This window comes from Fundulus heteroclitus, chromosome 15 (assembly GCF_011125445.2).
Source record: "Fundulus heteroclitus isolate FHET01 chromosome 15, MU-UCD_Fhet_4.1, whole genome shotgun sequence".
Lineage (NCBI taxonomy): Eukaryota > Metazoa > Chordata > Actinopteri > Cyprinodontiformes > Fundulidae > Fundulus > Fundulus heteroclitus.
In genome coordinates, this window is record NC_046375.1 from 2,674,345 (window position 1) to 2,701,653 (window position 27,309).

The 27,309-nt window shown below is 39.1% G+C and overlaps 2 protein-coding genes across 3 annotated transcripts; one reads left to right on the forward strand and one right to left on the reverse strand.

Moving 5' to 3' along the window:
* Positions 1–1,146: 1,146 nt before the first annotated feature.
* On the reverse strand, positions 1,147–8,457 carry c15h1orf131 (chromosome 15 C1orf131 homolog). Of its 2 annotated transcripts, none has more exons than XM_021307707.2 (9): positions 8,241–8,457; positions 7,162–7,341; positions 6,307–6,422; positions 5,693–5,752; positions 5,453–5,548; positions 3,264–3,350; positions 3,155–3,186; positions 2,877–3,020; positions 1,147–2,713 (listed from the first exon to the last, which is right to left on the reverse strand). In XM_021307707.2, exons 1-8 carry the CDS (start codon positions 8,317–8,319, stop codon positions 2,897–2,899), a joined length of 774 nt encoding a protein of 257 aa, XP_021163382.2. In that variant the 5' UTR covers positions 8,320–8,457; the 3' UTR covers positions 1,147–2,713; positions 2,877–2,896. The 2 variants fall into 2 exon arrangements, with proteins under 2 accessions (XP_021163382.2, XP_012736310.2); XM_012880856.3 differs by having other exon boundaries at positions 2,888–3,020; positions 8,241–8,455.
* On the forward strand, positions 8,455–25,995 carry gnpat (glyceronephosphate O-acyltransferase). Its single transcript, XM_012880853.3, has 17 exons — positions 8,455–8,644; positions 10,237–10,428; positions 11,322–11,498; positions 11,573–11,702; positions 11,799–11,926; positions 12,025–12,100; positions 13,633–13,784; positions 13,925–14,055; positions 14,150–14,388; positions 16,119–16,217; positions 16,370–16,546; positions 17,795–17,874; positions 17,962–18,102; positions 18,667–18,766; positions 18,861–18,954; positions 21,111–21,175; positions 21,282–25,995. The coding sequence occupies exons 1-17, from the start codon at positions 8,621–8,623 to the stop codon at positions 21,323–21,325; spliced, it is 2,049 nt and encodes a 682-aa protein (XP_012736307.2). The 5' UTR covers positions 8,455–8,620; the 3' UTR covers positions 21,326–25,995.
* Positions 25,996–27,309: the final 1,314 nt, after the last annotated feature.

Consider the following 27,309-nt stretch of genomic DNA (forward strand, 5'->3'; position numbering starts at 1 on the left):
ATGCAATGGAGGCCATTTAATCTCTACTACCATACTTGCAGGTCATTAATATAGATAAATCATAAACAAAGACCAGAAGTATTATGAAAAAGCATGTCAGCAATTATAACAAGCTATTGATTGCTGTTATGCCAGTAAAGATATTTCCATTGATTAGGGAGAAGGATATAAATAATATATAATTTTCTACACGGCAGTTTTAATAAAATTCAATTATAAAAGTCAAAATGATTCCTTGTTTTAGATTTTTTTTTAATTCATCAAGATATGTCTCATTAACTGTCATTAAAAACAAAACAAATATGAAAAGGGAAATTTAAAACTAAATCTGTCAGCTGGCTAAATACTTTTGGGATTTTTTTTAGTTGCTATTCATTGATGTGTTTAGCACTCAGACATTATGATCAGCTAGTTTAAAAAATATTCCAAAACTACAAACACAATGTAATATATTTCTAAACCAAAATAAACATTAAATGTTAATTTAATAATCTAATTACCGTTTCAACCTATGAACAAAATCTTTGTCGGATGCGGGTTACTAGCTAGCAGCCACAGTATTTAGCCCCTAGCTGCTAACATTAACATCTGACTACAAACTTTCCAAAATCTATGTAAGATATATTTTGAACCGAAATTCATGCTTACAGTTTTACATATTTAGTAGCCTACTCTGTTCCTCTTAAGTTTATTTTCATACTTTTTCCCAGCTCATCACATTTTAGCTTTAGACAGCAGGGTTGCTAACAATAGCATCTAGGGCATTAGCATCAAACAGCTAATGTAAGCAATTATCTTCATAATGTTTATTTCATGATACCAATAGTGTTGACAAACACTTTTAATTTTGAAGACGAAAACCAAACTTTCAAATACATTTACAGAACACCACTAAAGTTTTTATTTGATGACAGCTGTTACTAGCAATTTGCTTGGCAAACAACAACAAACTTATGTATAGCAGTGTGTTGTTTAGATTCTATTGGCATAAAATAGCAAATAAATTCATTTTGCAACTCAGAAACAATGACAATGATACTCAAATGATTATTTACATTGTAATTGGCACTCGTGTGTATTTAACTATTCCATTTTTATATTTAGCATATTCTTTATAATGGCGAAGACGTCAGGGTGACAGTTTTAGATAGGTTCCGAAAATGTGAGCATCTGCCGAAAGGGACTTGTGTCCTGATTTTCTCCAGACAACCAGCTTCCACCTCAGGGCTTTATTTTGATCTGCTGGCTGCTCAGCTCTGATCTTCCCCTCACCTTCGACAGCAGATCAACAACCTGCCCCATGGCTGGCTTTACTGTACCCAGAAATAACACTTCGGTCCAGTAGTTGAGGTGGAACATCACTTCCATTCTGTAACAAAGGAAACATTTTTCCTCAGTGCATGCTGTTTATTGCTAAATGCCTTAGAGGAAATTCTGACCTGAACACATGCACTATGGTGCTCTAATGCACCATGTTCACATGGTTCCAGAAGACATTTGCCTACATCTTCTCCTTATTTCAAAAAGTCTGTGACAACACAATTGTCACAATTAATTGAATTGATTCACCTGCTGACTCCTGCTTAACTTTTGTAACTGTGCTCGTATGGCATGTCCCTTTACCTAAACCCACCCATGAATGTGACTTGTTTCTTAAATCTAGCTTGTATGTTGCTGGGGAAAGCCTGTCATCGCATTTCTACACTTAACTTAAAAAACAGCAATTAGGAAAATCTCATACTAAATTTATAATATGTAGATTTTTCAAATTACAGTTTAAATTACTCCAATTCAGTGCGTTTGGTTCAGTTTGACCAACCTTGTGTTATCATGCTGCTGATGACATGCAGTTGTTGTTCACTGATGATGCAAGTCACCAGAACAGACACTCGCTGTCTGCAAAATATTAAAAATGTACAGTTTACAGCTTGAATCTACTACATAGAAGCTTCGTCTTTTCTCAAGCTCCTCATTTTGGAATAAAACCCCCCCAAAAAACAACTTAAAAAGCTGCTTTGAGTTAACTGTGACCTCACCCGGCTGCAAACTACCCAATAAACTGTTCCCCGCCTCCCGTTATTCTGCTCAATCCAATAAGTTTTACATTGTCCCTTTAAAAAAAAAATCCAGTTTCTGCAGAAACTCCAGTGTTTACATCTACAGCACAGCCTTTTAAAGGCTGGAAACAAGTTTTGTAAATGTGGGTTTGAGTGTCAGAAAACTGCATTGGCTTCAGCTGTCTCAGAGTGTATATATATTTATTCAACAAAAAAAAATAAAATGTGTGTACTTTTTCTTACCTCAATTTTGTCCTCTAATTGTCCCCTGCTGCCAATGTAAATGTTTTATATGACTACATGGTTTGTAAATGATGACAAGAACCAACTCCACTCCATAATTTTTAAACCCGAAAACATGACAAATACAAAAAACTGCATTGTCTCATTTCTTCTGGTACTTTATAACAAAGGAAATAAATAAACCAGGTCTGAAATTTATCTCCCCCAAGTCCATTGTTTGTGCGCATGTTCATGTCCTGCCACAGATTTAATGTCCATGTCTGTAATCGGGATTTCAGAGGCTTGACTCGTTCCAACGTTTGCAGCAGACCTGCGTCTTGTCAGGAAATCAGGATCGTCTGCTGCGGCCCGCCGACTCACTGCACAACCTCCTCCAGTCTGCTGCCATTTTCTGTCATGCTTGTCTGGATTATCTGTACAAGATTTTCAATATAGGAGAGTTAAAATGTCTTCAGGAAACAAGAGAAGTCAAGTTATCTTCTACTTCAGCACTTAGGTTTGTCACTTGCTGGCTGACTGAGAATCTAAACCGCGGCACATAAGATGGTATCAGGAAATGCTGAAACATGATCGCACCATCTTCGCACCTTGTCCCTTCACTTGTTGCTTTTGATTTTCTGGATCTCCTTCGAACTGAGGATCAGCATGCCGTTCTTGAACCGACCCACCAGGCCCGAGGGCGCCACACCAGAACCAGAGCTGGATGGTTTCTTCTTGTCTCTGAGGGGAAATTCACAAACCATTCAGGATGAGGTTCAATAAAATCATCTGCATCAACCCAATGAAAACAACGGCTGAGGCGTCCGTTCTGCATTTTAAACTGCATTAAAAAGTTCCTGAAGGCTCTCACTCACTTTTGATTGCTTTTCTTCTTTTTCTTCTTGTCCTACAAAGAAGATATCTGTTACAATACGCACATTATAACTACATAACTATAGCAATAATAGAGAATGTAAGTCTTACTGGCTGAAACTCCTCCTTGGCTTTCTGCTTCTTCTCTGTGATTTGCTCCTGCAGCACCTTGTAGTTGACGTACCCCTTCTTTGGAGGCTTCAAAAACACCATTAAAAAGTAACTAAAGCTGCGAATTAATACGTTGGCTTATAAAACAAACAGTCTACTGCAACAAACATACAGTACTATGAAAACGCGCCTCATTCCAGATTTATTTTTATTTTGCTTCATTGCCTCAATAAAATGTTTTAGACCATCAAACACAATCTAATAAACAAATAAAATGTCAGCAAACTTGTTGGTGTCCTTCAGCTCGTTGTCCTGCTGTTTAACCCAAACGCTCTAGTACTTACAATCACAAACTGATGGCAGGATGGGATTTTGTGCTAGAGAGACAAATTATTTGTTCGATCAACTACAGCAAACTACAGCAACCCCCGATCACCCCCCTACCCCCACCGTGTCTCAGTATTACGTTCTGTTTCCTGAAAGGCTGTCTTAGCTTTACGTTAAACATTCTTGGATGCCCACCTTCTAAATGTTCAGGTTTTGATTTGTCTGTCCACTGAATATTTTCCCAAAGATCTTGTGGTTCATGGATGTATTTTGCTAAATGTGATTTTGGGCCGTTGTGTACTTTTTTTTTTTTTTTGGGTCAGCTGTGGTTTTCACGTTTTAACTCCCTCTTGGAGACAATTTTTGTCCAGTCTCTTTCTTATTGTTAAATCATGAACGCTGACTTTAACTGAGACGAGGATGATCTTCAGGGATTTAGATTTTATTCTGAGTTTTCTGTGACCTTCTGGATGAATGCGGTACCGCGCACGTGACGTCACCGTCTCAAGAGCAACGCCCCTTTTGCCGCTTAGGTAGGGCATACAGGAGAGAACGCACGGATAACAGATATGACCGACTTTACAGCCGTTAAACTTTCCCAAGACGATGTCCCAGGCACACGGATTACTGGTCGCACTGTCGAAGAACACACCAACCTTCAGCTCAAACGATGGCTTGAGGTTCGAGGGCTTAAAAAAAGACTGGAAAACTGGCCGAGTTGATCGAACGGTAAGCTTTGTTTTTTTTTTCCTGCGCGGCGATCAAGGCAGCGTCGGCCGTTTTTTTTGTTGTTGTTTGCAATCACCGTCCAGGAATGGGTATATGTTTAATGTTTGTCTCATTTGAAATGTTTTTGAGTAAGCTATCCTGGTAGAAGGCTATCATGTTAGCGCCTGCTACCATGATAGCCTATATGCTGTCATGGTAGCAGGCGCTACTTTATTAACATGTCGGCCACCAAAATACTCTTACCTTGACTTGATGTCGCTGGAATTGGGTCAGGATGTTCTTCGGTTGTGCCCTTTCCTCCGACAAAATGCTTGCTACATATGTACTTGAATTTGGTAACTTTTTCCGGGTTGAACTGTTGTGTAGGCCGACCGCCCCGAAGCGTACACATTTCTCCTTGGCAGTCTTGAAGAAAACATCCTTCATATGCGGCCGATCAGCGTAACTCGAGTCGCTGTTGCACGTTCCATAGCAACAATGTTTAAAAACCATGGTCTTAGATTTGGAAAAAGCATTTGTTTACCGAGTAAAACCAAGGGTAACGCACGTCTCTTTTACAGCGACACAGCGGCGGACTATGCAAGCATGCCCTACTGCGTACCACGTGATGTGACGTCATCGTGACGTCGTGTTTCTAAAAATAGCTCGCGCGCGGTACCGCATTGTCAATCCGCTTTTGGAGTAATTATGGAGGGCCGAGCAGTGTGTTCTCCATTTCGGTGTGGTTCGCTGGAATCTCATCGCTTTAAGAATGTAACCCTTTGAAGCATGATGGCCTGCTTTTTGGAGATCTTTTAGCCTGCTTCATGTTGACACACAGGTTCCATCTAAACTTGCATGGATGTGGTGGTCGAAACTGAACTCAGCTGTCTGAAAAATGTGGGGGTAATCACAATTATTTAACGATTTAGCTTTTCAGACAGGGTCAGGTAGGTTTGAATCGTTTTTTTTTTACCTTAGTAAAAGGAAATAATCTCTGATAACAATTTTTTGTATTTTCTCACGCTGTGTTTATGTGACATTAATAGTTGTTGGACTATCCAAAACATTTAAGTGCAACAGAAAAGCTAAAAAAAAAAATCTGTATAAAGGGCCAACAACATTTTCACAGCATTATACATGTTTCGTCTTACTCTGGCTCCCAGCATTATTGCTCTGTCCTGCTCAAAAACCCGCTGCTGCTCCTTCTTGTAGCCTGTGATTCCAAACCGATGGACCTCCAGACGAGCCTATCGCCGACACGTCCAGTTACAACACACAGGAAAGACGTTACAGAGGTTAAACGGCTAAACATGCAATGCAACCCTTTAAAAAGTCACCAAAAGGAATTTGAAGGAGCGAGATCCCAGGATAATCAAAATAAATGGCGTCACCTTTTCCAAACTGAGCTGCTCTTGCTGGCTGATTTGCTTCTGCTCCGCTTTCTGAGCGTCCTGGATGTGGCGAGCGTGACACCCGAAGGCGAAAAGACAAGAGAAGAAAAGTGATGGAAATAAGAGGGGACAAGACAAAAAAAAAAAAAGAGGTTAAATGCAGTTCACTCTTGTAGCATGAAGTTGGTTCCAAAGGTTTGTAAAGTTTTCATGACAAGAAATACATTCAGGATTAGAAGTTTGGAGCATTAATAGATTATTGTCTTAGTTAAACCTGATTTAATGCGACTGCCCAAGATGAAATATAGCTCTTGCTTATTTGTGTTTGTCGTCTGTCAAAATCAGGTAAACATTTTATTCGTCAGTCAGTTGTTAAAATAAAAATTGAAAAATGGTTATTCAAGCTTCAATTATGACTTTGTAAATGCTTTATAATACTCTGTTTTACAAAGTAGAACAAATGGCAGTGATCCAGGCCAACGGTTGTCCTGGATTTAAGGGAACAGTTAAAATGTGGGGTGCAGTTTGCAAATGTGCAAATTTTCACTAAATAATCTTCAGAAGAATTCCAGGTTTGTATAAGATAGTCAAACATTAAAAACAGGGAGACTGACCTGTGCAGATTTAACAGGAATCTTGGTGGAAACTGGAGTTTGTTTGGTTTTCATTTTCTTTCTGGGGTCCTGAAATGTGACCACCTCCACCTTGTTCTCCAACTGGATCCTCTGACCTGATGAATTACAGCAAAAATCATCAAAAAATAATCTGCATGTGCAAATTCAGAATATGAAAACAATTACAGGGTTTCTGACAATTTCCAATTAATTTCTCACCTGATTTTTAAGCTTTAACATTGCTATGGTTTATATGTAAAAATATATTAAGTAATTTAATTATCAGTAGGCCAGCTTTACTAACGGACTTACTATGTAACTTACTTAAAATCTAAATGACGTAGTCCGCTGTGATTTGTGTTTTTTAGCTTTAATATGCAACTCCAGTCCAGGCTTTGAGCCAACTACTGAAATCTCTTTCAAGTCAAATATTGGTAAATATTCATGGTTTTCTTGCAGAAGGAACTGGTTGTGAATAAACAACAACCAAATGTTGAGTTTATTACTCCAAAAAAACTACAATAAACCGGTTTAAAAAAAAATTCTGGATTTTGTGAAGACTCATTAAACTCAATCCAACCTGTTTGCGCCCCTGAACTACATACTTTGTAGTTTAGATAATAATAATGCCCACATTTCTCTGCCAAACTACAAAACATATGATGAATGAATGCTTCCGATGTTTTTGTGGGGATTAAAAATCTTGTTGGAAGAAGCAATGAATGAACAAACATTAAAATTTAAGACTGAACTAAAGCTGATTTGGGACTTCATATGTAAAAATCTGTATACATTTAATATTAACAAATGTAAGACTTTAATACCACGTAGAAACCTTGTATTTATGCATTTTACCTTTTAGTTGAGGGTTTGGTGGTTGCTGCTCTGCACCGCTGTGAACCTCAGCATCTCTGCTGTCTTCACTGTCACTGCAGGTTTCTTTCAGTGCTTGAAGTTCCCCTTCTTCCTCCTGTTCTTCACATCTTTTTCTCTTTTTCTTTTTTTGGGTTTTGAGTCTCTGTTTTGTTTCTGATCCTGCAAGAAAATTCACAACAGTGAACATGAAGCAGATCAAACTAAGTCCCTGGAACATCTCAGTGAAGTCATTTAGTAAAGTTAGGAACACACGAGGAAGATGACGATTAAAGGTGATAATGTTTAATTTTGTCATGAGGCGTTGAAGATGTGCATCAAAAAAGCTCACATAAAGAGGAAAAAATGAATAAAGGAAGCCGTCAAGATTTATATTGATGAAGCCAAACACAGCCACACACTGAGCCTTGTTTTAAGAGCTTTTATTGTAAAGGTGCTTTTAATGCATAATTTCCATAACTGAGTTGGAAAATAAAATAAATACTAAAAAATTTCTGAAGAAATTTAAGAAGGCGCTTGCCTCGTGGTGCGTATCGTTTTGTTTCTTCTGATATATAAATGGTGCACAGGCTAGGTTAAAGTATTTATAGCATATTTATAATAATAAAGCAGCATAAAAACTCAAGACCAACATTTGAGATTTTTACTGAACTACCCTTTTGTTGACATGTGTTGACTGAGGAATTTAGAAAACAGGATAATGGTATCTTTACCAAGATGTTTGAACGGTAATAACTAATTTTTTTTTTGTAAAACGGATATGCAAATAACTTTCATAGTAACTTTTATCCCTCGTTTAATTAACCTTTTTAAATAAAAAACGATTAATTTGAAATATAGGTATAAGAGCTGAAATTCGTTTTAAAGGTCTTGATCAGAAGTAGTTTCCACCTAGTTTGACACGAGGACAACATAAAGTACAAAATAATAGTAATAAATAATAATAATAATAAAAGAAATGTTCCAGTTATCTGCGTCACGGTTGTTTATTTTGCAGTACAAAAGAGAAACAGCAGAGCTTAAAGCGGCTAACGGGGCTAACATTAGCTTATAAAGCTTACCAAAGTCATAAAGTGAATCCAGAACCCGCTCCAGGAACACACAGTCCTCATCTTTGCCCTCGTGTGTCTCCGAGCTCATTCTCAGATGGTGGACTCAAGAAAGTTGTAGGAAAATAAAAATAAAAAACGAATTTGATCCTGCGTTCCCACGAATGACAACACACGTGACAACACACAACGCGGAACACCGCCACCGTCCGAACTGATCCTTTCCAGCCGCCGTAGGAAGCCCGGAAGTGAAAACATGTCCGTGAGACGTCAGTTCTCACGCCCATGAGAAGCTCTGCAGCTGCTGTCAGTGCATTAAAGAGTTACACAGAGAGACGGGACAACGCGATATTCACCCGGACACATGTTCATCGGATGTGTTTGTGCAAAAAATGGCCTCCAAGGTGGTTTATTCGGTACGTATGTCGTGTTTGTTGTTAGCATGTTGACTGAGCTAGCTTTGCTGTCTGCTGCTGAAGACCTGACATTAAATTCAAACAGAGCAGCAGCTCAGTGTCTGATGTCGCGACTAAAATATTTACTAAATTGAAGAATATTTATATCTTGTCCACCAAAAGCCAAGGTGCCAACGCAGTCTGGAAAACTACTAAAAATATGGAATATGATTTAGGCATTCCCCATACTGTTGAGGTACATGTGTTCTGTGGGTTATAGCCAGGACTCATTGATGCCAGCCTGCTCTCTATTCTGGACCTGTATATTTCCTAAGTCAGGAAATGGGCAAGAACCATCTCTGCAGACCCATCTTCACAGCCTGAAGAACAGTTTTTTCCCACAAACCATAAGTCTAATGAACAGCTGACTCTGAGAAAAAAAGAGAAACCTCCTCTGCAATAACCCAGTAATTCTGTCACCATTCGGTCATTTGTTTACTGTCCACCATTTACCATTTATTTATCCATTCACTGTTTCAATGCTGTTAAATTTTACTCTTCATATTGTCATGTTGTGTTTACCGTACACTGCATCCACCTACCACACGTACATAGCACCATATATAATACTAATTTCCTCCAGCATTCTCATTCACTGCACTCATCCCACTCTGGACATGTATGTTTGTATGTATATGTGCACCTGTACATCACAACCACCTCCAACATGATGATAACAATGGAAATAATTTTTACTCCTGCATTCTCTTCACTCTGCTCAATGCACCGTAGCATTATCGTCTCAATTTGTCCGCTTGTTTATTGTGTGTTCATATGTGTTTTCTATACCACAGACTGTGGTACTGGATTATTGTGCTATTGGATTAGTGTACTGTAATCACATTGTGAGCATTGTACAATCCCAATTCAAATTCCTTGTACATGTAAACTTACATGTACAAAGTGATTCTGATGGTCAGCAGAGCTTCAGGTTTTCTGTAATACTGGAATATTTGTGAACCTCCTGAGAGTTCTGACCAAAAGCAAATGGCTAAAGTCTTAACATTAGTGTTATTAGCTATCCATTTTATGCAAGATAATCCTTCAAGGCTGCAGAGTTTTATAAATTATTTTTAAATGATTTATTTAATTTCTGCTTTTGAATGGAAAGGAGGAAAAAATAATAATTTGAATCGGATTTGGTATAACAAAATCGGAGATTTTATTATTAAGCCATATCAGCTTTCTTCTTTTTCACTGGTTAGGATGAATATTCACATTTATGTTAAATGTAATTTGAAGAACTAATACTAACAGTGCAGCCTCATTGAGAGGCTCTTTCAAAATAGCCGTTCAGAAATACTAAATAAAAAAACTACTCTGACAAATGAAAGGAGTCAATTTTCTGTACTTACTGCTAGTTAGTTTAAAGCATAAACTGAAAGTCTACTAAGTTGTTTAAAAAAGTTCCTCCAACCTTCAGGATAAATATTCAAATATTCTTTTGTTGAAACAAAAGCTGAACTTTTGCTAAAACAAATTATTTTTTATTATTTATTTTTGAGCGAATGTTCCACGTAACCGCATTTTAAAAATAATTTTTCTTTCATTAGCATAGAGATCCAATGCTGAAGAAGAGGGATGACTTTGAGGACATGCTGGAGGAGAGGAGGACAACCAGTGACCTGAGATACGCGCTCAAGTGTTACACTCCTGCTCTCTATAAAGGACTGACGCCTTGTAAATCCAGCGAACTCAAAAACATGGTGCTGCAGTCGGATCAGCTGCTTTATGTCATCAATCAGGTGAATTCATGTATTCTTTTTGTCGCTTTTTCATAGCAGCTGTGCCTGGTTAGGGATCACAAACTACAGGATTTACTAAACAAAAAAACTCACTTGCATCTGATATCATGTCCAAGTTTGTATTTTCACCTGGTTATCCGCAACAAAGCGTTTGTACTTTGGTGGATAATCGATCCCCTGATTTTGACCAGATTTGGCTATAAAAATTCAGGCATACCGTATTTTTTGTACTATATTTGTATAATTTTGTACTATAATTGTACTGCGCTGCAATTTGGTTTTTCATTGGTTGTCTATATTTATTCCAACCATCCCATTCAATAGAAGATCCCTTCTTTTTTTTATTCCCACCTCTTTCTCTCTTTTGTCCATAGTCCTGTTTGGGTTTGTTTATCTGTTTGCTTTTAGAAGAGCATCATTGTGTGACGTTCATCTAAAGGACGTCAGACACCAACTTTCTTAAATGTAATTGTTTCAAGTAATGATTGATTACCGTTTATTGCAACCTTTTTACTTTTATGGGTCTCCTAAATCTCCTAATCTCTGCGTCCAGGGCCTTAATTTTCTAAGTAACACTTTGATCTTCTCTCCTCATCTTGAAGTAATCTGGTAATATCCTTTCACTACGGATTGCATATTTTAAGTTAGTCTTCCTCGGCTAGTGTTAAAATATACACGACTCCCAATGTTTACTAAGTTCTGTAACTGTCAGAACTGATCTGAATACAGTGAAAACGGATGAAAAGGCTTATGAATTGGTTAAAGATAAACTACAGAAGTTTCTTTATCAGTTCACTAACCAGACAGATTGTGAATAAGAACACAAACTGTGGCAGATGTTTAACTGACAAGTTGTGGCTTCATCAGTTTTTTTTCTGATTTTTATCTTTTAGCTTTCCAAAGAGACGGGCACGTCAACAGACGAGATCGAGGCGGAGGCATCGGCCATCTTGGAGGAGATGGCTCACCGCCTGCAGCTCAGCACAGTCCGCTTCTTTGCTTTTGCCCTCAGCAAAGTCTTCAAGACTGTGTTCAGGAGCATCTGCGTCAACGAGGAGGGCATCCAGAGAGTGAGTACACCCAGCGGGGAGGGACAGGAAGCCTCACAGAGACATGGTCATGGCTAACCTGGACCCATTTTTAGCTCCAACAGGCCATCCAAGAACACCCGGTGGTTCTTCTACCGAGTCACCGCAGCTACATGGACTTCCTCCTCATGTCATACATCTTATACACGTATGATTTAGCTCTACCAGTCATTGCTGCCGGCATGGGTAAGTCATCTGGCCTGCGATAGGTAGAATTGCTCCATAGATGATTACGGCACCACCGCTTTATAAAAACGGACTTATGAGAGCGCTTCTCTGCAGACTTCATGGGGATGAAGGTCGTCGGCGAGATGCTGCGCATGTCCGGAGCTTTCTTTATCCGGCGGTCGTTTGGGGGAGATAAACTTTACTGGGCTGTTTTCTCGGAGTACGTCAAGATCATGCTGAAGGTGAAGGGGCTGCACCCACTCTCTCATGAAATCTATGGTTATTCTAATGCATTTACGCCATTTTTTTACACTTTAAAAGCTTGTCTTTATTTTACCAGAATGGGTATGCGCCAGTTGAGTTCTTTCTTGAAGGCACGAGAAGCCGAACGGCCAAATCCCTGACTCCAAAGTTAGGTAAGTGATGGCTCGGGGGATTAATAGATTCCCATTCCTGTTTTGTAATCTTCTCAATGTGTCTTTAGGAGTTGTTTTTGACTCTTTGAAGATGTTGCAATTTTCATTTGTCGCACAAATAAGAAATATTTTCCCCAAAATGGTCAGAGTCTGGACTAAGAATTACAGATTAAGACCACTTTTAAACAATTACACAATACAAAACACTGTGTGCGTGAAAGTGCAAAGAAAACGTGACATGGCTTCAAAATTTGACAAAAACCCTCAAAATTGCATTTGTATTCATCCCTTCCCTTAGTTAAAATGTGTTTAACACGTTGCCTTCAAAGTCTCCTAACTAGAGAATGAAATCCACTTGTGTATAATTTTACTGCAGTATAGACAGATATTATATGAAGGTCTAAGAGGTTTTTCATGATATTACTGCTCACCACCTTTAACACCACCGTGGAAAGGTGGAGGCAGCGTCACGCTGTGTGGATGGTTGCGTTCAGCTGCAAGGGTGAAGTTGGACAGAGTTGATGAGAAGATGATCACACAGAGATACCGTATTTTTCCGACTATAAGGCTCACTTAAAATCCTTAAATTTTCTCAAAAATATATTGTAAATGATTAAAGTTGTGCTTACTGACTGACTTTATGTGGTACAATGCGCTCAAAAATGTATTAAAATGTGTGAGTACGACTTTAGTTAGCAACGAAGCCACTCCGGTCAGTGGATATTAGGAGCATTACGGTACACTGTATCACTACCTGATAGGACCCCTGAGCTGTCTACAAGACTGCCTGACTGTAATGTTTGAACTAGAAGTGCATTAAGTGAATTTCTCCAATGTGAGATCAATAAAGCCTATCTTATCTCTTATCTTATCTTGCATTCATGTAAGGCAGCCTGCGACCCAGAGTACGCACTAGCAACAATAAACCTAGTAAGTTAATTCAATATAAAAGTTACGTTTCTTTTGGCCTTATGTTAGAAACAGGGCAGTGTAGTCCAACTACTCTGTCCTCCCAGCAGAGACGGATAGAGAGCTGTGGACGTGGAGTGGCGGAGTGGTATTACACACTTGGGAAGAATATTTAATGCACCTTATAATCCAGTGTGCCTTACATAGACACGTTAATTCTCAGTGCGCCTTATGGTTAAAAAAATACAGTAAACACCAAGTACTCCTGGTGAAAAACCAGTTGGAGGCTCCAAAAGAGTTTAAACTGGGTAGGAGGGTCATCTTCCAGCCGGACAATGACCCTAATCACTCAGCCAGCTGTTGTGCTTAGAGTGGCCTAGTCAAAGTTCAGACCAAAAATGAATTGAGAATTTCTGGAAAGAGAAGTATGTTCACAGACCTTCTTCAGTCATTTTGCAAACAAAGATGGGTAAAAAAAAAAAAAAACATGGCCCCATGGAGGTGCAGAGCTGATGGAGACTGACTCCAAAATTCTTCCTGGGGAAGGTGGTGCTCCAAAATATTCACAGAGTTGCCAAGTTCTGAGCTCTGCTTGGAGAGCTCATGTCTGCCTCATGTTCCAGGTCTGCTGAATATCGTGCTGGATCCCTTCCTGAAGGGAGAAGTGTTCGACGTGAACCTGGTCCCGGTCAGCATCAGCTACGAGAGGATCCTGGAGGAGACGCTCTATGCCAGAGAGCTGCTGGGCGTCCCCAAGCCCAAAGAGTCCACCTCAGTGGGTTATTTCTCATCAGTTTACTCTGAACAGTTTTAGATCAGCACTTCAAAAATGTGTTCTCAGAAGAGTTTAAAGGGTGCACTTTCACAGTTTCAGCTAGAAATTCACATCAGCTTATCTTTTTTTCTGCCTTTCAGGGTTTGTTTAAAGCCAGGAAGATCCTGAGTGAGGACTACGGCAGTATCCACGTGTATTTCGGTCAGCCTGTTTCTGCTAGAAGTTTAGCTGAAGGCAGAGTTAACCGCTCACAGTTCAACCTGATACCAAGGTACTATAGATCTAGTAATAAGCACCAAGATGTCTTCATTCATTATTGACCGTCTCTGCCACAACAAATAAAGCTTTTTTTATTTTATTTTCAGGCACATCCCCAGGAAGCCTGCAGAGGAAATCCAAGACTTCGTCAACGACTCGGCCTACAGGTTGGTCCGAGCTCAGGAGGAGAACATGGTGCTGAAGCCCTGGGTCCTCCTGGCCTCCTTGCTGCTCCAGAACCAGGCTGCTGGGAGCAAACAGGGGATGCAGCTGGAGGAGCTGACGGACCAAGCCGTGTGGCTCAGGGACCTCTCCCGGCAGTTTGGAGCCTTCCTTCACTGGCCTGGTACAGAACTCAGTGTTACTGAGGCAGACATAACGAAGGCTGCGTTTTCTGCAAAGCCTCTTTGTTTTCCTTTTTTTTTAAGCATTTTAAGCGTTTAGGCAAGGCAAATTTATTTGTATAGCACAGTTCAGTACAGAGACAATGCAGAGTGCTTTACATGATTAAAATACAGGAAAAAACAGCAGAATAAAAGCAAGTAGGAATAAAATATAGAAACAAAATAGAATATGGAAAAATAGAAACTAGGGCTGAACGATTTTGGAAAAGAATCTAATTGCGATTGTTTTTTTTCTTAATATTGCGATTTTATGCGTTTTTTTTTTTTTTTTTTTTGTTCAGTTTAATTTATCATGTGTTTTAAAATATATACAAACAACAAATCAATTTGTTTTCTCGCCATGTGGATTAGTTGCTAAAAGACCCACAGCATCTAAACTCTGAGCAGTAATGATTGCGTTCTGTCTACAATATATTTTAACCAAAATTGCAATTTTGACATTTCTCTGCATTAACCACAAGCAACAAAAATGGCCTCTAAATAAAGATGTTTGTAAACAAGGACTATTTTAAACATGAACTTTTAATGTTTCTATAGATCAGAATATTATTCAAGAGAACAGCTTTTAATTTAATTGGACATCAATCCTTGTTGAACATAAATTGCAAAGTCCAACCAACAAACAAGTCTATGTATTAAAGTGATTTAATACATAGACTTGTATTAAAGTGATGTATTAAAGTGAAGTAATTCTTTGTACGATTATACAAACTCTAAAACGAGTAATAAAATTAGATTATCTCACTGCTGCAACTGTCTTCCCTTCCATGTGGAGGCAAACCCACTTCAAACATTTTACTGACACCTAAATAATACGTCTGATTCCCTAATTGTTACATAGCCAAAAATTGCAGGCCTCTGCGATTTGGAAATTGCGTTTTTTTAAATCACAATTATATTGAAAATGCGATTAATTGTTCAGCCCTAATAGAAACTAAATGCAAACATTAAAAACAGTTTAAACGTTATAATGGTGTAAACTAAAGCAGCGGTTTTTCATAGCTGTGGTCAAGACCTCACTGAGGGTCAGAAACCACAAAATGATCCCTAGAAATTTAATACAGTTTAAAATGATCATTAATAATGTGTTTTTGCTATAGTTGTTAAAGAAAATGAAAGCAAATCGAGAATGAAAATTAGATAATTTATGCAAAGGTCTTTCATCGACATTAAATGGTCGAGGAAGGTCAAGTACCGTATTTTTCGGACCATACAATTCGGTGTTCTAAAATCGTCTTTTATAATTTTTAAATGTTCCACTGTCCTTTGAAGACTTGTTTATGCACATTAAAGCTGCAGTAGGTAACTAGTATCAATGTGTTTTTTTTACATATTTGTTAAAACTGTCATTATGACCTGACAGTAAGATATGAGGCAAATAATGATTTGGGGGTTATGAATACTGTAGCAAGGCACTGTATGCACCATATTTTCAATGCAGCTCTACATTAAGTTTACTTATTCTTTTATTGCATTAATTACATACGATTAAATAAATAGGTAGAGCTTTTTAATTTTAATAACACACGTTTGTATTTTTTTAAGAAGTTATGTCCTTTAAATGAGTCTAGCTTGCACCTGAATCCACAGCTGCTCAGTTCATCCTTTCTTTTGTTTGCGCTGCTGTGAATTCCTCGTTCTGCTCTTCATCCTCTCCTCTCCTCTTCTTCAGACAACATTCCTCCCTCTAAAGTCGTTTCCTGCAGCCTTTCCCTCCATCAAAGCCTTGTGAGGATCTCTGAGGGAAGAGTCCAGTTGACTTTAGAACAAGGTTTGATCTTATTTATTGTTTCAACCAGAAAACCGCTCTGGTTGTAGTTGCAGACATTTAGTGTTTATCAAAGCTATTTTTTTTAACAGAATGAAATGTAATGGTTAAAAAAGTAAAAAGCAACAACCACTGGTTATTTCTGCTGTTTGAAGCAGGAGGTCGAGCGGATCCAGGGTTGCCTCTGCCTGCGGTGACGCCAGAGGAGGAGCTGCTGAACCGGGCCGTCATCGTTCTCTCCTGCGCCTCCTACAGGAACCAGGCGCTCCATGTCTTCATCCGACCCGCGCTGCTGGCCTCCGCCGTCCACGCCGCGTCCGTCAACAGGAAACGTGAGGCTGACGCTCTCCTCCTGCTCTCAGACTGCTTAGGTCGTCTTTTTAGGCGCAGTGAACAACTCTAGATGTTAGAAGATATTAATAAGCTTTCTCAAAACCAGGGAAAAATATGCAGTCTGGAGAAAATGAGGAAACATGGAAATGTTCCTTTCTTCCTTCCTTCCTTCCTTCCTTCCTTCCTTCCTTCCTTCCTTCCTTCCTTCCTTCCTTCCTTCCTTCCTTCCTTACTTACTTACTTACTTACTTCCTTATCCTACTTACTTACTTACTTCCTTATCCTACTTACTTACTTACTTCCTTATCCTACTTCCTTACTTCCTTCCTTCCTTCCTTATCCTACTTCCTTACTTCCTTACTTACTTCCTTATCCTACTTCCTTACTTCCTTACTTACTTCCTTATCCTACTTCCTTACTTCCTTCCTTCCTTCCTTATCCTACTTCCTTTCTTCCTTACTTACTTCCTTATCCTACTTCCTTCCTTCCACCCTCCGTTATCCTTTTTCCTTCCTTCCTTCCTTCCTTCCTTCCTTCCTTCCTTCCTTCCTTCCTTCCTTCCTTCCTTCCTTCCTTCCTTCCTTCCTTCCTTCCATGTCCTTCCTTACTTCCTTCCTTCCATGTCCTTCCTTACTTCCTTGCTGGCTTCCTTTTCCCCCTAACACCCTTCTTGTCTTTAGACATTCCTTCCTTCCTTCCCTCCTCCTTCTCTCTTTTGTTTCCTAACTTATCTCCTTCTCCCCTGCCTCCTTTTCTCTCTTTTGTTTCCTAACTTATCTCCTGTCCTGCCCTTTTTTTTTTTCTAACCTACCTCAAGTCTCTTCTCTCTTTTGTTTCCTAACCTCCTTCCTTCCTTCCTTCTTTCTTTCCTAATTTACCTCCTTTGGTCCTCCTTCATTCCAGTTTCCTATTTTTGCTGATTTCACACTGAAAACCCGTCTGCTGTAGAAATATCTGCTGTTAATTTAAGGTGAACTTTAGTATTTTAGTAACTTTAAGGCAAACTCAAAGGACTGGGAACTTTGTAAAGTTGAGTCTGGAAAGTATTAGCTGTAGTTACAGCTGTAGAAACGTAAACGAACCTTCCAAAACAGTTTAACTTAAACGGCTTTCAATAGGAAAAATCTATTCTTACTGCAATTTAGAAAAAAAATATTTTGGGATATAAGTGCATTGAATGAATTTGTAGAAGTCCTGCTCTATTTAGATAAAGAATGTTTAAACTTTATCCGTTCTGATTTTTCCAGAGGAGATCTTTAACACCTTCAGCTTCTTAAGGAACATGTTTTCTGACGAGTTCATCCTTCGCCCTGGCGCTGAAGTGCAGGTGAGAAATACATTCATAATTAACCAGAGCGGTTGTTTGCTTGCATTCAAACTTATTTGTCGCGGTTGATAATTGTTTGTTTTTCAGGACTTTGAAGAGGCTTGTTACCTTCTGGTGAAAAGCGGAGCTCTGCAGATCAACCAGCAGCAGGTTCTGGTCACGGACAGAGGTCACAGGACGCTGGCCTTTCTCACAAGTATCCTGGATCCTTTTGTGCAAGGATATCAGGTGACTGTCTAAGTATTTCTGTTGGCCTTCATGTCCTGTAAATTCATGTTTTTGTGGTGCGCTCTCTAGGAGCTCCACGGTTGCTGAGGACTTATCTCCTCTAGAGGGCGCTGTGGGCAGGACTTCTGTCTCAACTCATTTTCATCTGTTAGAAAATTATGGCAAAGATCAGCTTATCCTCTGTTTCAGATGAAAAGCATTCAGTTCGACATGAATAAACTGCCCGCCAAAGAGATTTCTACATGTTTATCACATGACTCACTCGGCATTTATTATGTTATGGATATTTTCAGGATGTCTGGTCCTCTCCTCCCTGATGTCCTTCCATAAAAGCAGTTTGATAAAGCGGCAGAAACGCTCTGTTTCTCCTCAGGACTCCGTCACATCATGTCCTGTCCTTTCACACTTTGCTCCTCCACCACTCTGGAGTATCCCCAGAAGTGAAAGAGCTTGTTGCGCAGACGGCGTCCTGCCGTGTAACGCGTGCCCAGAGCAGCCACGGCAGTTTGAGCCGATGTGTGAAGACGGTTTTAATAGTGGGGTTTTATTTTTGTTTGCTCCCAGATGGTGTGCAGGTTTCTTTGTGAGGAGGCCGCCGAGGGTCTGACTGAGAAACTGTTTGTTCCTGCAGTACGGAAGTTCATCACCAAACATCTTCTATCAGGTTTTTCTCCGTTTTATTATCATTTCTTTATTGACATATCAGCAACATATGAATGTGGTTTGTTATTCGTAATGTGTTGGTCTGTAACTTCCAGGGAGATTAAAATACGCTGAGGTTTTATCATCGGACCTCCAGAAGAACGCCTTAGCAGCTTTACTGAGACTTGGAGCTGTGCAGAGACTCAGAGGGTATGTTGGCGGTAATCATCTGTCTCCTCCTGGTTGGGTTACGGCTTTGATTAAACAAAAACGTTCCAGTGCTTAGACCCGTTTGTTTCTGGTGGTTATTAAACAAGATGAGATAAAGGTAAGGACGTTGTTTCCCACTGGTAGACATGATAGGAGCAAACCGGGATTTAACGTGTTTCCATTGATGTTTTTTAACGCAAATGTTGAAGTATTGCATTAGAAACAACAACAGGTGCGCGTGGACCGACGAAGAGACTCGATCATTTCTTAGTCTCATCCGTAAAAATAAATCAACACATTCATTAAATCCTCGCTCCATTATTGATCAGTGGTCTGTGCTCATTAGCATCATCTACTTCCTGTTCATTACAGCCAACGTCAACGCATGACGACGTTACGCTGTGATTCTCCTGGTTAATTCGCTACAAACCAGTAAACAAAAACACATCTTTTATTTTTTACAAAAAAAAGTAAAAAACAAAGCAACTGGACTGTTTTTCGTAGTTGAAGACGTTTCGCTTCCTCTCCAGGAAGCTTTTTCAATTCAAAAAGTCTGAAGTAATGATGAGTAACAAGCTTTATACTACTGTCCAAACAAAGGCCTTGTAATGGCTTAGATAACATGCAAATTCAACAGAAACAGGTCCATCCCTTAGTAATGGGCGGTCGTTAAAGCCATTAAGCCAGCAGATTGAACTGAAACTGGTCCACTTCTCTGTAACGAGGAGTCGTTAGGGTTGTTATTGGCCTGGCTTAAAGGAACAATGTTTTGATCACCCATATGAGGATGAGAACTGAGGTGATGATTGGCCGGAATTAATCCTATTGCTGTATTGTAAGTTTTTGAGAGTTAGAACCTAAGGCCTCCTCCTCTGTTTAAGGTTGGTTTTTCTCTTTTAACGTAGATGGCTTCCTTCACACCCCTTTCAAACCATCTGTCTTCCTTGTCCAAAATGTGAACGTTTTGGTCCTAAAAAGAGTGACCTTTGTCCTTTTGGTGTAGGTGGACAGCAGAGTCTTGTCCTGAGGAGGTGTCTCCTTATTTTTTGCGATTTTTTAAAAGTTCGCTCAAAGTTTGCAAGAAAATTGGATAGAAACACAGCTATTGTTACTGAAAATGGTGAAGAGTATGGGGGAAACAAAGATATTTTAAAAAGGAAATTTTACTGGATTCCCAGTTTAAAGTGTAAATTAAAGGGGAATTGTTAATATTATTATATATAGATTAAACTTGATGAACAAGCTGTATGAAGTTGAGCTCCACTGGCTAAGGGAAGCCAGGGGGTGATGCGTGCTCTCTTAGGGTAAATGAAGACCAGATGTGCCGCCATGTTCTGGTCCACAGAGCTGGGTGGCGTGTTGGGTTAAGTACAGCCTGCAGAACGATTGAGCAACGGAGGCAACGTCATCTGTAAAGCTCAGCTGCTCATGGGTCACGGGTAGAAAAGCTAGCTTTGATGGAGATATCGTGGTGCATGGTTGGCGGGGAAGACGAGCGGTTCAGTTTTATGGAGGCTAGGATGAAGGTTGTGATGATGGGAAAAGAAAAAAAAAACCTGCAAAAAAACCCAGCTCCGGTTCTGATTAAGCACCAGAACCGGTTTGGTACAAACAAAACAACAGATCTAGAAAAGTACTGAAGAGATTGAAACAGCCTTTATATTTTCCACTCCTATGTTTTAGCTGACTGGGCCATCTGAACGGGCGTCTTGTAGTGTCCTGAACATTTTTCTTCTCATTTAATAAATGTTTTCATCATTTTCCACTTAATAAACTGTTACTCCTGTTTTCCAATTAAAAATAAAATGGCTTCATGTTAAATTTAATTATTTAAGTGGATAACTGACAGTTTTCAGCTCAGTAACAGCTCTCCCACACTAAGCATGCTGCTCTGATGTTTAATTTCTAAATCATCCATGTTTGCTGATTAAAGTTTTTCTTCTTTCTTCGTCTGTAAAACAAAAGCATCAGCAGTTCAGTTGCATCTAACATTTAAAGACTGACCACCTTTCCATCTACATCCTGTTATCCAGACTTTTCACTTTATCGTCGCCTTATTCATCTCAAACTCTATGCGTCTTCTAAAGAAAGCCTGCCGTTATGAGTTCTGGGCTGCACTGAGAATATCCGATCACTTTGCTGTTTGTTTCCCACAGAAGAGGTGAGCAGGGGGCTCTAAAGGTCAACACGGTGATGGTGAACTCACTGGAAGACACTCTGGGTGAGAAACAGGCTGTCAGCTGGCGCCTAAGCGCACAGAATGTAAAGTGTTTGAAGTTCTCGGCCAAGCGTTAAAACAAATCTTCTCTGTTTCTGTTTTTCTACAGGAGGAAAACTCCCCACTCAGAAGCCCGTCGCTGCCCGGCTTTAATACATTGACCTATACATTCAGCGCAGCGTGGCGGTGTCGCTCCTCTTAAAGCGGAAACTTGAACCGGTTTTTGTTCAAACTTGTTTTTTCTCTTCTCCTCTGATGTTTTTCAGGCTTTCAATTAGGCTTTTTATAAACCTGCATTAACACCGGATGAATGAGGTCTAAAAAGGTTTAACCAGTGAATAACGGAGAACGTCTGAATTAATTCAGGAGGATGCCCGTTCCCTGTTCTTTGTCATTGCTTTTTACATGTTCTCTCACCTTCTTGAGTGGCTTTTATTTGTCTTTATATGAGTCGGCTCTTCCTCTGTCTGCTTTTTCTCCTTTTTGAGGCACTTTTCTGGATCTACTAATGCAGTGTGGTGTGGACCTATATATGTGACAGTTTATTATTAAACAATCAAATTCAGAAGTTTGCATACAGTCAGTGCTGGCATGAATTACCGTTTTCCTGGGTCCTTTTTTTAGGGTGGAACAACTATATTTTTAAAAAGACTTGAGTGCAAATTTATGATGCATTTTCTCTAATTCAGTTATAACTTCTCAGTTATAACTACAATGTAGCTTGGCTCATAGCATTTGGTTAATTATAATCGACAATATGCCCATTGTAGCTACTGACAAGCTTCTGGCACAGTTCTGTTTGCATGTGTGCCCACTCCTCTTAGAATCAGGAGAGTTGGTTTTAAATTGGTTTGTTTTCTGGTGCAGGCCAGACTTTTAACGACAGTCTGCACATTTTCTACTAAAATGGGGTCTGGGCTTTCTCAGAAGCTGTTTCATCCACTTTAAAACTGGTTTGGTTGTGTGTTTGAGGTCATTGTCGTGGCGGATCACCCATTTCTGTCCAAGTTTCAGTCAGCTAGCGTTTCAATTTAGGTGAAAGAATATCCATATGGTGCAACATACCAATGGCATCTAAACCGGCCCACAGCATGGCGCTGCCACCACCATATTTAAAGTATAGGGCGCAGTCTGTTTAGGTTTGAAAGCCTCATTTTGACTTCTTCAAACATGCTTAAATTTCAGTTAAGCTTTTAGGGGATTATTGGAGAAAATTAGCTACTTTCTTGGTCTGCGTCATCGAAGTGGCTTCGCTGTGAACCGTAACACCAGTTTTCCAGTTTCCACTAGTAGCAGGAGCACCAGAGATCGCCTTGAGCTTCTTTGGGTCCCAGTAGAGCTGCACAATATGTCGAATGTCACTCGACATTGCAACATCAGTGGATGCAGAGTTGGATTTGCAAATGAGTTCTTGGATGTAATATTTGGTAGGATATTGTATTTTGAGTGCCTTGCACCTTAATCTTTGGTAGGATAGACTTTCACTGAGTTTGTTGCCTATATTTCATGTATATTTTTTAGCGCTAATGCTCATGGAGGAAAGTTGTGACGAAGGAAAAGAGTTAAAAAAATGTGGCTTTATCGATATCCTCATTGCAATATTCAGGAACAGCAACAAGTTTAAATTTTTTCCTCTCATCATGGAGCCCTAGTTCCTGCGTTGCTCCTAACAACTTTCCTTTCAACGGACATGGACGTCTTTAGGTCAGGTGGCTTTACACTTTAGGGTGTTCTAACACTTCATTGAGATCCGATGCACATCCAAACTGCTGTTTTTTTACTGGATAAAACACTGAAGTTAGCCTCAATCCCATGGTTAAAAGTTGGGTCAGGTCCAGGATACTAACTAACTAACTAACTTAAAAAAAAAAAAAAAAAAAAAAAAAAACACGGCCAAAGTTCCTGTAAGAATTTTGCAAGAAATTCCTTAATGGCTACTAAACCATGAAGCTTAGATGCACAGATACTAGTGGCCCTTTATTGACATATTTGAGCCAGCTGTGATTAGAGAAACTTAAAAATAAATTTTAACTTTTGCACCCAGTGTTTGTTTTTAAGTTGTTACACCCTGATAAATGTAATGTCAAAATAACTTAGAAAACCCTAAAATCTGTCATTCATGCTCATGAGTGCATATAAACATCTGAGCCGAGCTGTATGCATTTAACCTTTTGTCAGACTTGTTTAATCTCGTATTTTTGTTAAGTTTTCTATATTTAAGAAATGGGGCACAGGTTTGAGTTGTATCAGAACAATACTGTCTACTTTTGTATTTTTATTTAATATGAACCTGATTCTGGTTTGCCATCCACCTTTTAGGCTTGTTGTCGTCTCGCCACAGTGACAAAAAACAAACTGCAGTCATTTTTTTTTTTTTTATTTTTTTTTTACAAAATATAATGCCAGATTTAACACAGCCAAATGTTACATGAAACCACTCGCCAAAGAAATATTTTTGATTTTTTTCGTATGTTGTTGGGATTCATTTGTCATATTATGTCTCATGTTGTCAAATTTACAAAATATTGAATGTGTTCAGAATTTATTTACATTATTTAAAAGGTGAATACGTTGTTAGTTTTTCTACTGAGGAGCAGATAGGTGATTTGTAGGTGAAATTTATATAAATGTCAGTAAAGCAGGAAAGGATTTTGACAGAGTTTTACTCATGGAATCCATCTTGATTTTTCATCTTTTTGTGTTGATGTTGATGAATTAACTTTAGACTCGTTTAAGTGAAAATCTCAAGGTCTGTTTGTTCATTGAATATCTCATTAAAATCTCATCCCTGTACAAACAGCAGATTGAGGGTTTACTGAAAACAGCCTGAACTGCTTTGTCGGCAGATACCATCTTTTACCTTTGAGGTAAGACGTGGTCAAAAGTCACCAGTCCTCACAATTTGTCCAAATTTCTGCTGCATCCAACATCCAACTCTGAGATTAAACCCTTATATTTCGTAAAATATCATTGCTAAAGACATTAAATGGAAAATTTTGCGTAGTTATTAGCAAAATCTAAAGATCCTCTTCATTCCTGGAAAAAAAATCTAAAGTTCTGTCAATAGGAAAATCAGAAAACTTTGAAACTTGACCTATTTATAACTATCTTATTTAGAGGCTGAAATAAATAAGCATATTTTGTGAAGCAACACGTCTTGGTACCTAGATAAAAGGTTTTGGGTGGTCAAAGAATTCCCACATGTCTTTCTTTTTCAAAAATATCTGTGCATATAGATACAGGATGTAAAATTTAAAATCTGCTCTTGCGTCAACACAGTCGGTTACCTTTGGTTGGCTTTCCTGTCTTCAGTTACCCATGCAGTCTAAGTACCTCCAAAGATCTCTAACCAACTCAGAAAAGTTGGTTAGAAAATACTGCTTCATCATGTTAGCCGCTTCGAGGGGTTAACATGCTGAGGTGAGTGAAACTTCATCAGTGCAGACAGAGCATCTGCATGGAGTAGCATGATAATAATAAGTTACGGCATTACTGGCTCATAACATTTGTAGCAGTGGTGCATATATGCAGCAAATATGGAACAATCCATAGCCCCCCGCATCATTTAAATATTAAACTGCACATGCCACAGTATCACGTTTGATTAATAAAAGTGGTGCTGGACCATTATTTACTTAAACCTTTGCATTATAAAACTTACAGGATTTCAAGGCAAATGTGCAATACAGTGGAGGAGGTACAACATTAAACAAGCTTTCTAAACTTACTATTTGCCTTGGTGCTATTAAACATTTATACATTTAGAAAGAAACTAATGAAATTTAGGATATGTCCGCTTATGTTTTACAAAGCTGTGTTGAAGTATGTCGTAAAATAGGTTATACACTACAATACTCTAAAATTTTAGTTGTAATTGTGCACATGTCAACTTAAATTTACTACACATATGGGCATTAAAAAGGACCCGAGAGGCTGAAAGATCCCAGCAATAGTCTTTCTGACTCTTTTCCATCTTCAAAAATAATTTTTTTGTTTTTGTGAAATGTGACCCAACATCAAAATTACACCTCTTGGGGCTTTAAACCTATAGTTTGCGGATTAAAAAAGACCCCAAAATCAGTTGGACTGGTTTATAATTTCAGTGTTTTTGCTCACCGAATCGGCAGCTTTTAATTTATGCAACAAAGAACAAAATTCCTTTAAATTGTCTGTTTAAACTGCCCTGTGAACTTGTCAAATCTTTGAGACGTAATGTTCTATATGCAAAGAAAGTATCAAACTTCTCAAGTCATGGTATATATATATTGTACATTTTTAAACAAAGGGAAGATCAGGCTGTTTTTCGGTATATTTATTTAAGAATGTATTTTCTAAATGTATCTGTTGCCTTTCAGTTACATTTATTAAGACAAAAATGCCTTTCTGGAAGCAAAATATTTCCTAATGGAGTGTTAATGGAAGTGTTAAATATATTGCAAATTTCTTGCTGAACTGTAAATAATAGGGGGAAAAAAGTTGAAGATTTGCTGTCCTAAAACATGTTTATAGTAGTTCCAGCTTAATGTTCATTGCAAAACTTATTTTATCCTCCATTTTGGAATCAAAGAAACTGTTTTCATTGATCTTCATAACCTTAAAACCCTGCCGTAAGCGAACAACAGAAAATTTATTTTACCTGTACACGAGCACAGCAGCCAAAGTTCAGATTTACCATGTTTGTGGGTTTTTGTTTTTCACGTTTTGTTTGTTTTTAGCGTGTTTTTGCTTTGCATTAACTGTGTTGCACTGTGAGGCCTTTTGCTGCCGAGCATACAGGCTTATGAGATAAAAACGCATCTAATAAAGTGTTTTCAGATACAGCTGCCAGCCCTGAGTGTCTCTTTAATTTTCCACCAGCTCTGCTGTGTGGTGGGGTTGTCTTTGATAGCCATTAAGGCTCCGTCGCTTCGTTAGCCTGTTTTGATGGTTTGCTCTCTTGTGGTTCAGAAAACCTCTTTGATCGCGCCTGATTAAAACATGATGCCCGTATTTGATCGTGATTAAATCTTTGCCTCATCATCTTCAAGCTCTTCCAGCGTTTTTTTTCTCTCTTTATGCAGACGGTTAGTGACGTTGTTAAGAAAGTGGGAGAAGTCGGGGAGATCGATCGACAGCACTCCTAAAAAAACACCGTCCTGAAAGTGGCTTAAAGCATTTCTGTTGTCCAAATATATTAAGGGTCTTCTCGCAAGGCATAAGTTTAATTTCAAACACGACTCGTGCTGAATGGCATTAAAACTATTGTAACACCCTGCAAAGCTCATATTCATCTATATTTCCTCCCCTGCATGAGGGATTAACTCGGCGCAGGATTATTTTCTCTGTTCAGATGGAGTCAGAGCTGCTTAAAACCACAGAGGCTCTTTCCCCTTGTTTAATTCTTGACACAGGATAATGGATCTAGTATTTGCATATGGCGTAGAAGTTAATAGGGGAAGTCTTGAATGTTTACAATCAAATCTGAAAGTTTATTAAATCTGGATGTCGGGATGGGTTTAAGCTTATACTGCATCAGATTTTGGGGTAGCAGTGTTCCCAGTGAAAGGGAACATTTTAAGTATTATTAATTCCCAGATTGATTCCCTGTTCCATGATCATAAAGATCCATCCATACACCTATCATGGTGCGTTCACACCGAACGCGTCTTCGGGGACAAAGTCGGCACATTTGCATGCTTTCGCTCCCCTGATAAATCGGCAGTAATGTGCACAGCAGTACAATGGCGCTATCTAGTGACGCGTTTGACTTTTTTTTTTAAGTTTTACCTGCCACTCCAGTCTCCTCACTCACTTTTCTACAGGCTTGCTCCTTTCTGGACTTGTCTCAATAGTAATAATTGGTTGAGTCATACAACTCAGGCCGACCGCCGCTATCAACTTGTCTTCCATGTTGAATGAAAACGGCTTCATCTTAGCTGCAGTCCTTCACCCCACATCACAGCCACATCCAGTTCCTGGTTGGTTGTCGAGACGAAACGCGACACAAAAGCTCAGATTTTTCAACTCCAGCACCTGTCGCTTCGCTGTAATCGCTAAAACCGCGGCTGTCGCCTCACTTTACGTCTGTGTTGCGCCTGCACATATGAATTTCACATAAATCTGTCGCACTAATCGCCAGAAACGCGCTCGGTGTGAAC

Coding starts and splice junctions, on each gene's coding strand:
- c15h1orf131 (XM_021307707.2), bottom strand. CDS start 8,319: ATGAGCTCGGAGACACACGAGGGCAAAGATGAGGACTGTGTGTTCCTG. Junction 6,423..7,161: donor ACCAAACCCTCAACTAAAAG/GTAAAATGCATA, acceptor GTAATTCATCAG/GTCAGAGGATCCAGTTGGAG. Junction 3,351..5,452: donor CAATAATGCTGGGAGCCAGA/GTAAGACGAAAC, acceptor GTGTTTTTGAAG/CCTCCAAAGAAGGGGTACGT.
- gnpat (XM_012880853.3), top strand. CDS start 8,621: ATGGCCTCCAAGGTGGTTTATTCG. Junction 13,785..13,924: donor AGCCCAAAGAGTCCACCTCA/GTGGGTTATTTC, acceptor TCTGCCTTTCAG/GGTTTGTTTAAAGCCAGGAA. Junction 18,955..21,110: donor GCTGTGCAGAGACTCAGAGG/GTATGTTGGCGG, acceptor TGTTTCCCACAG/AAGAGGTGAGCAGGGGGCTC.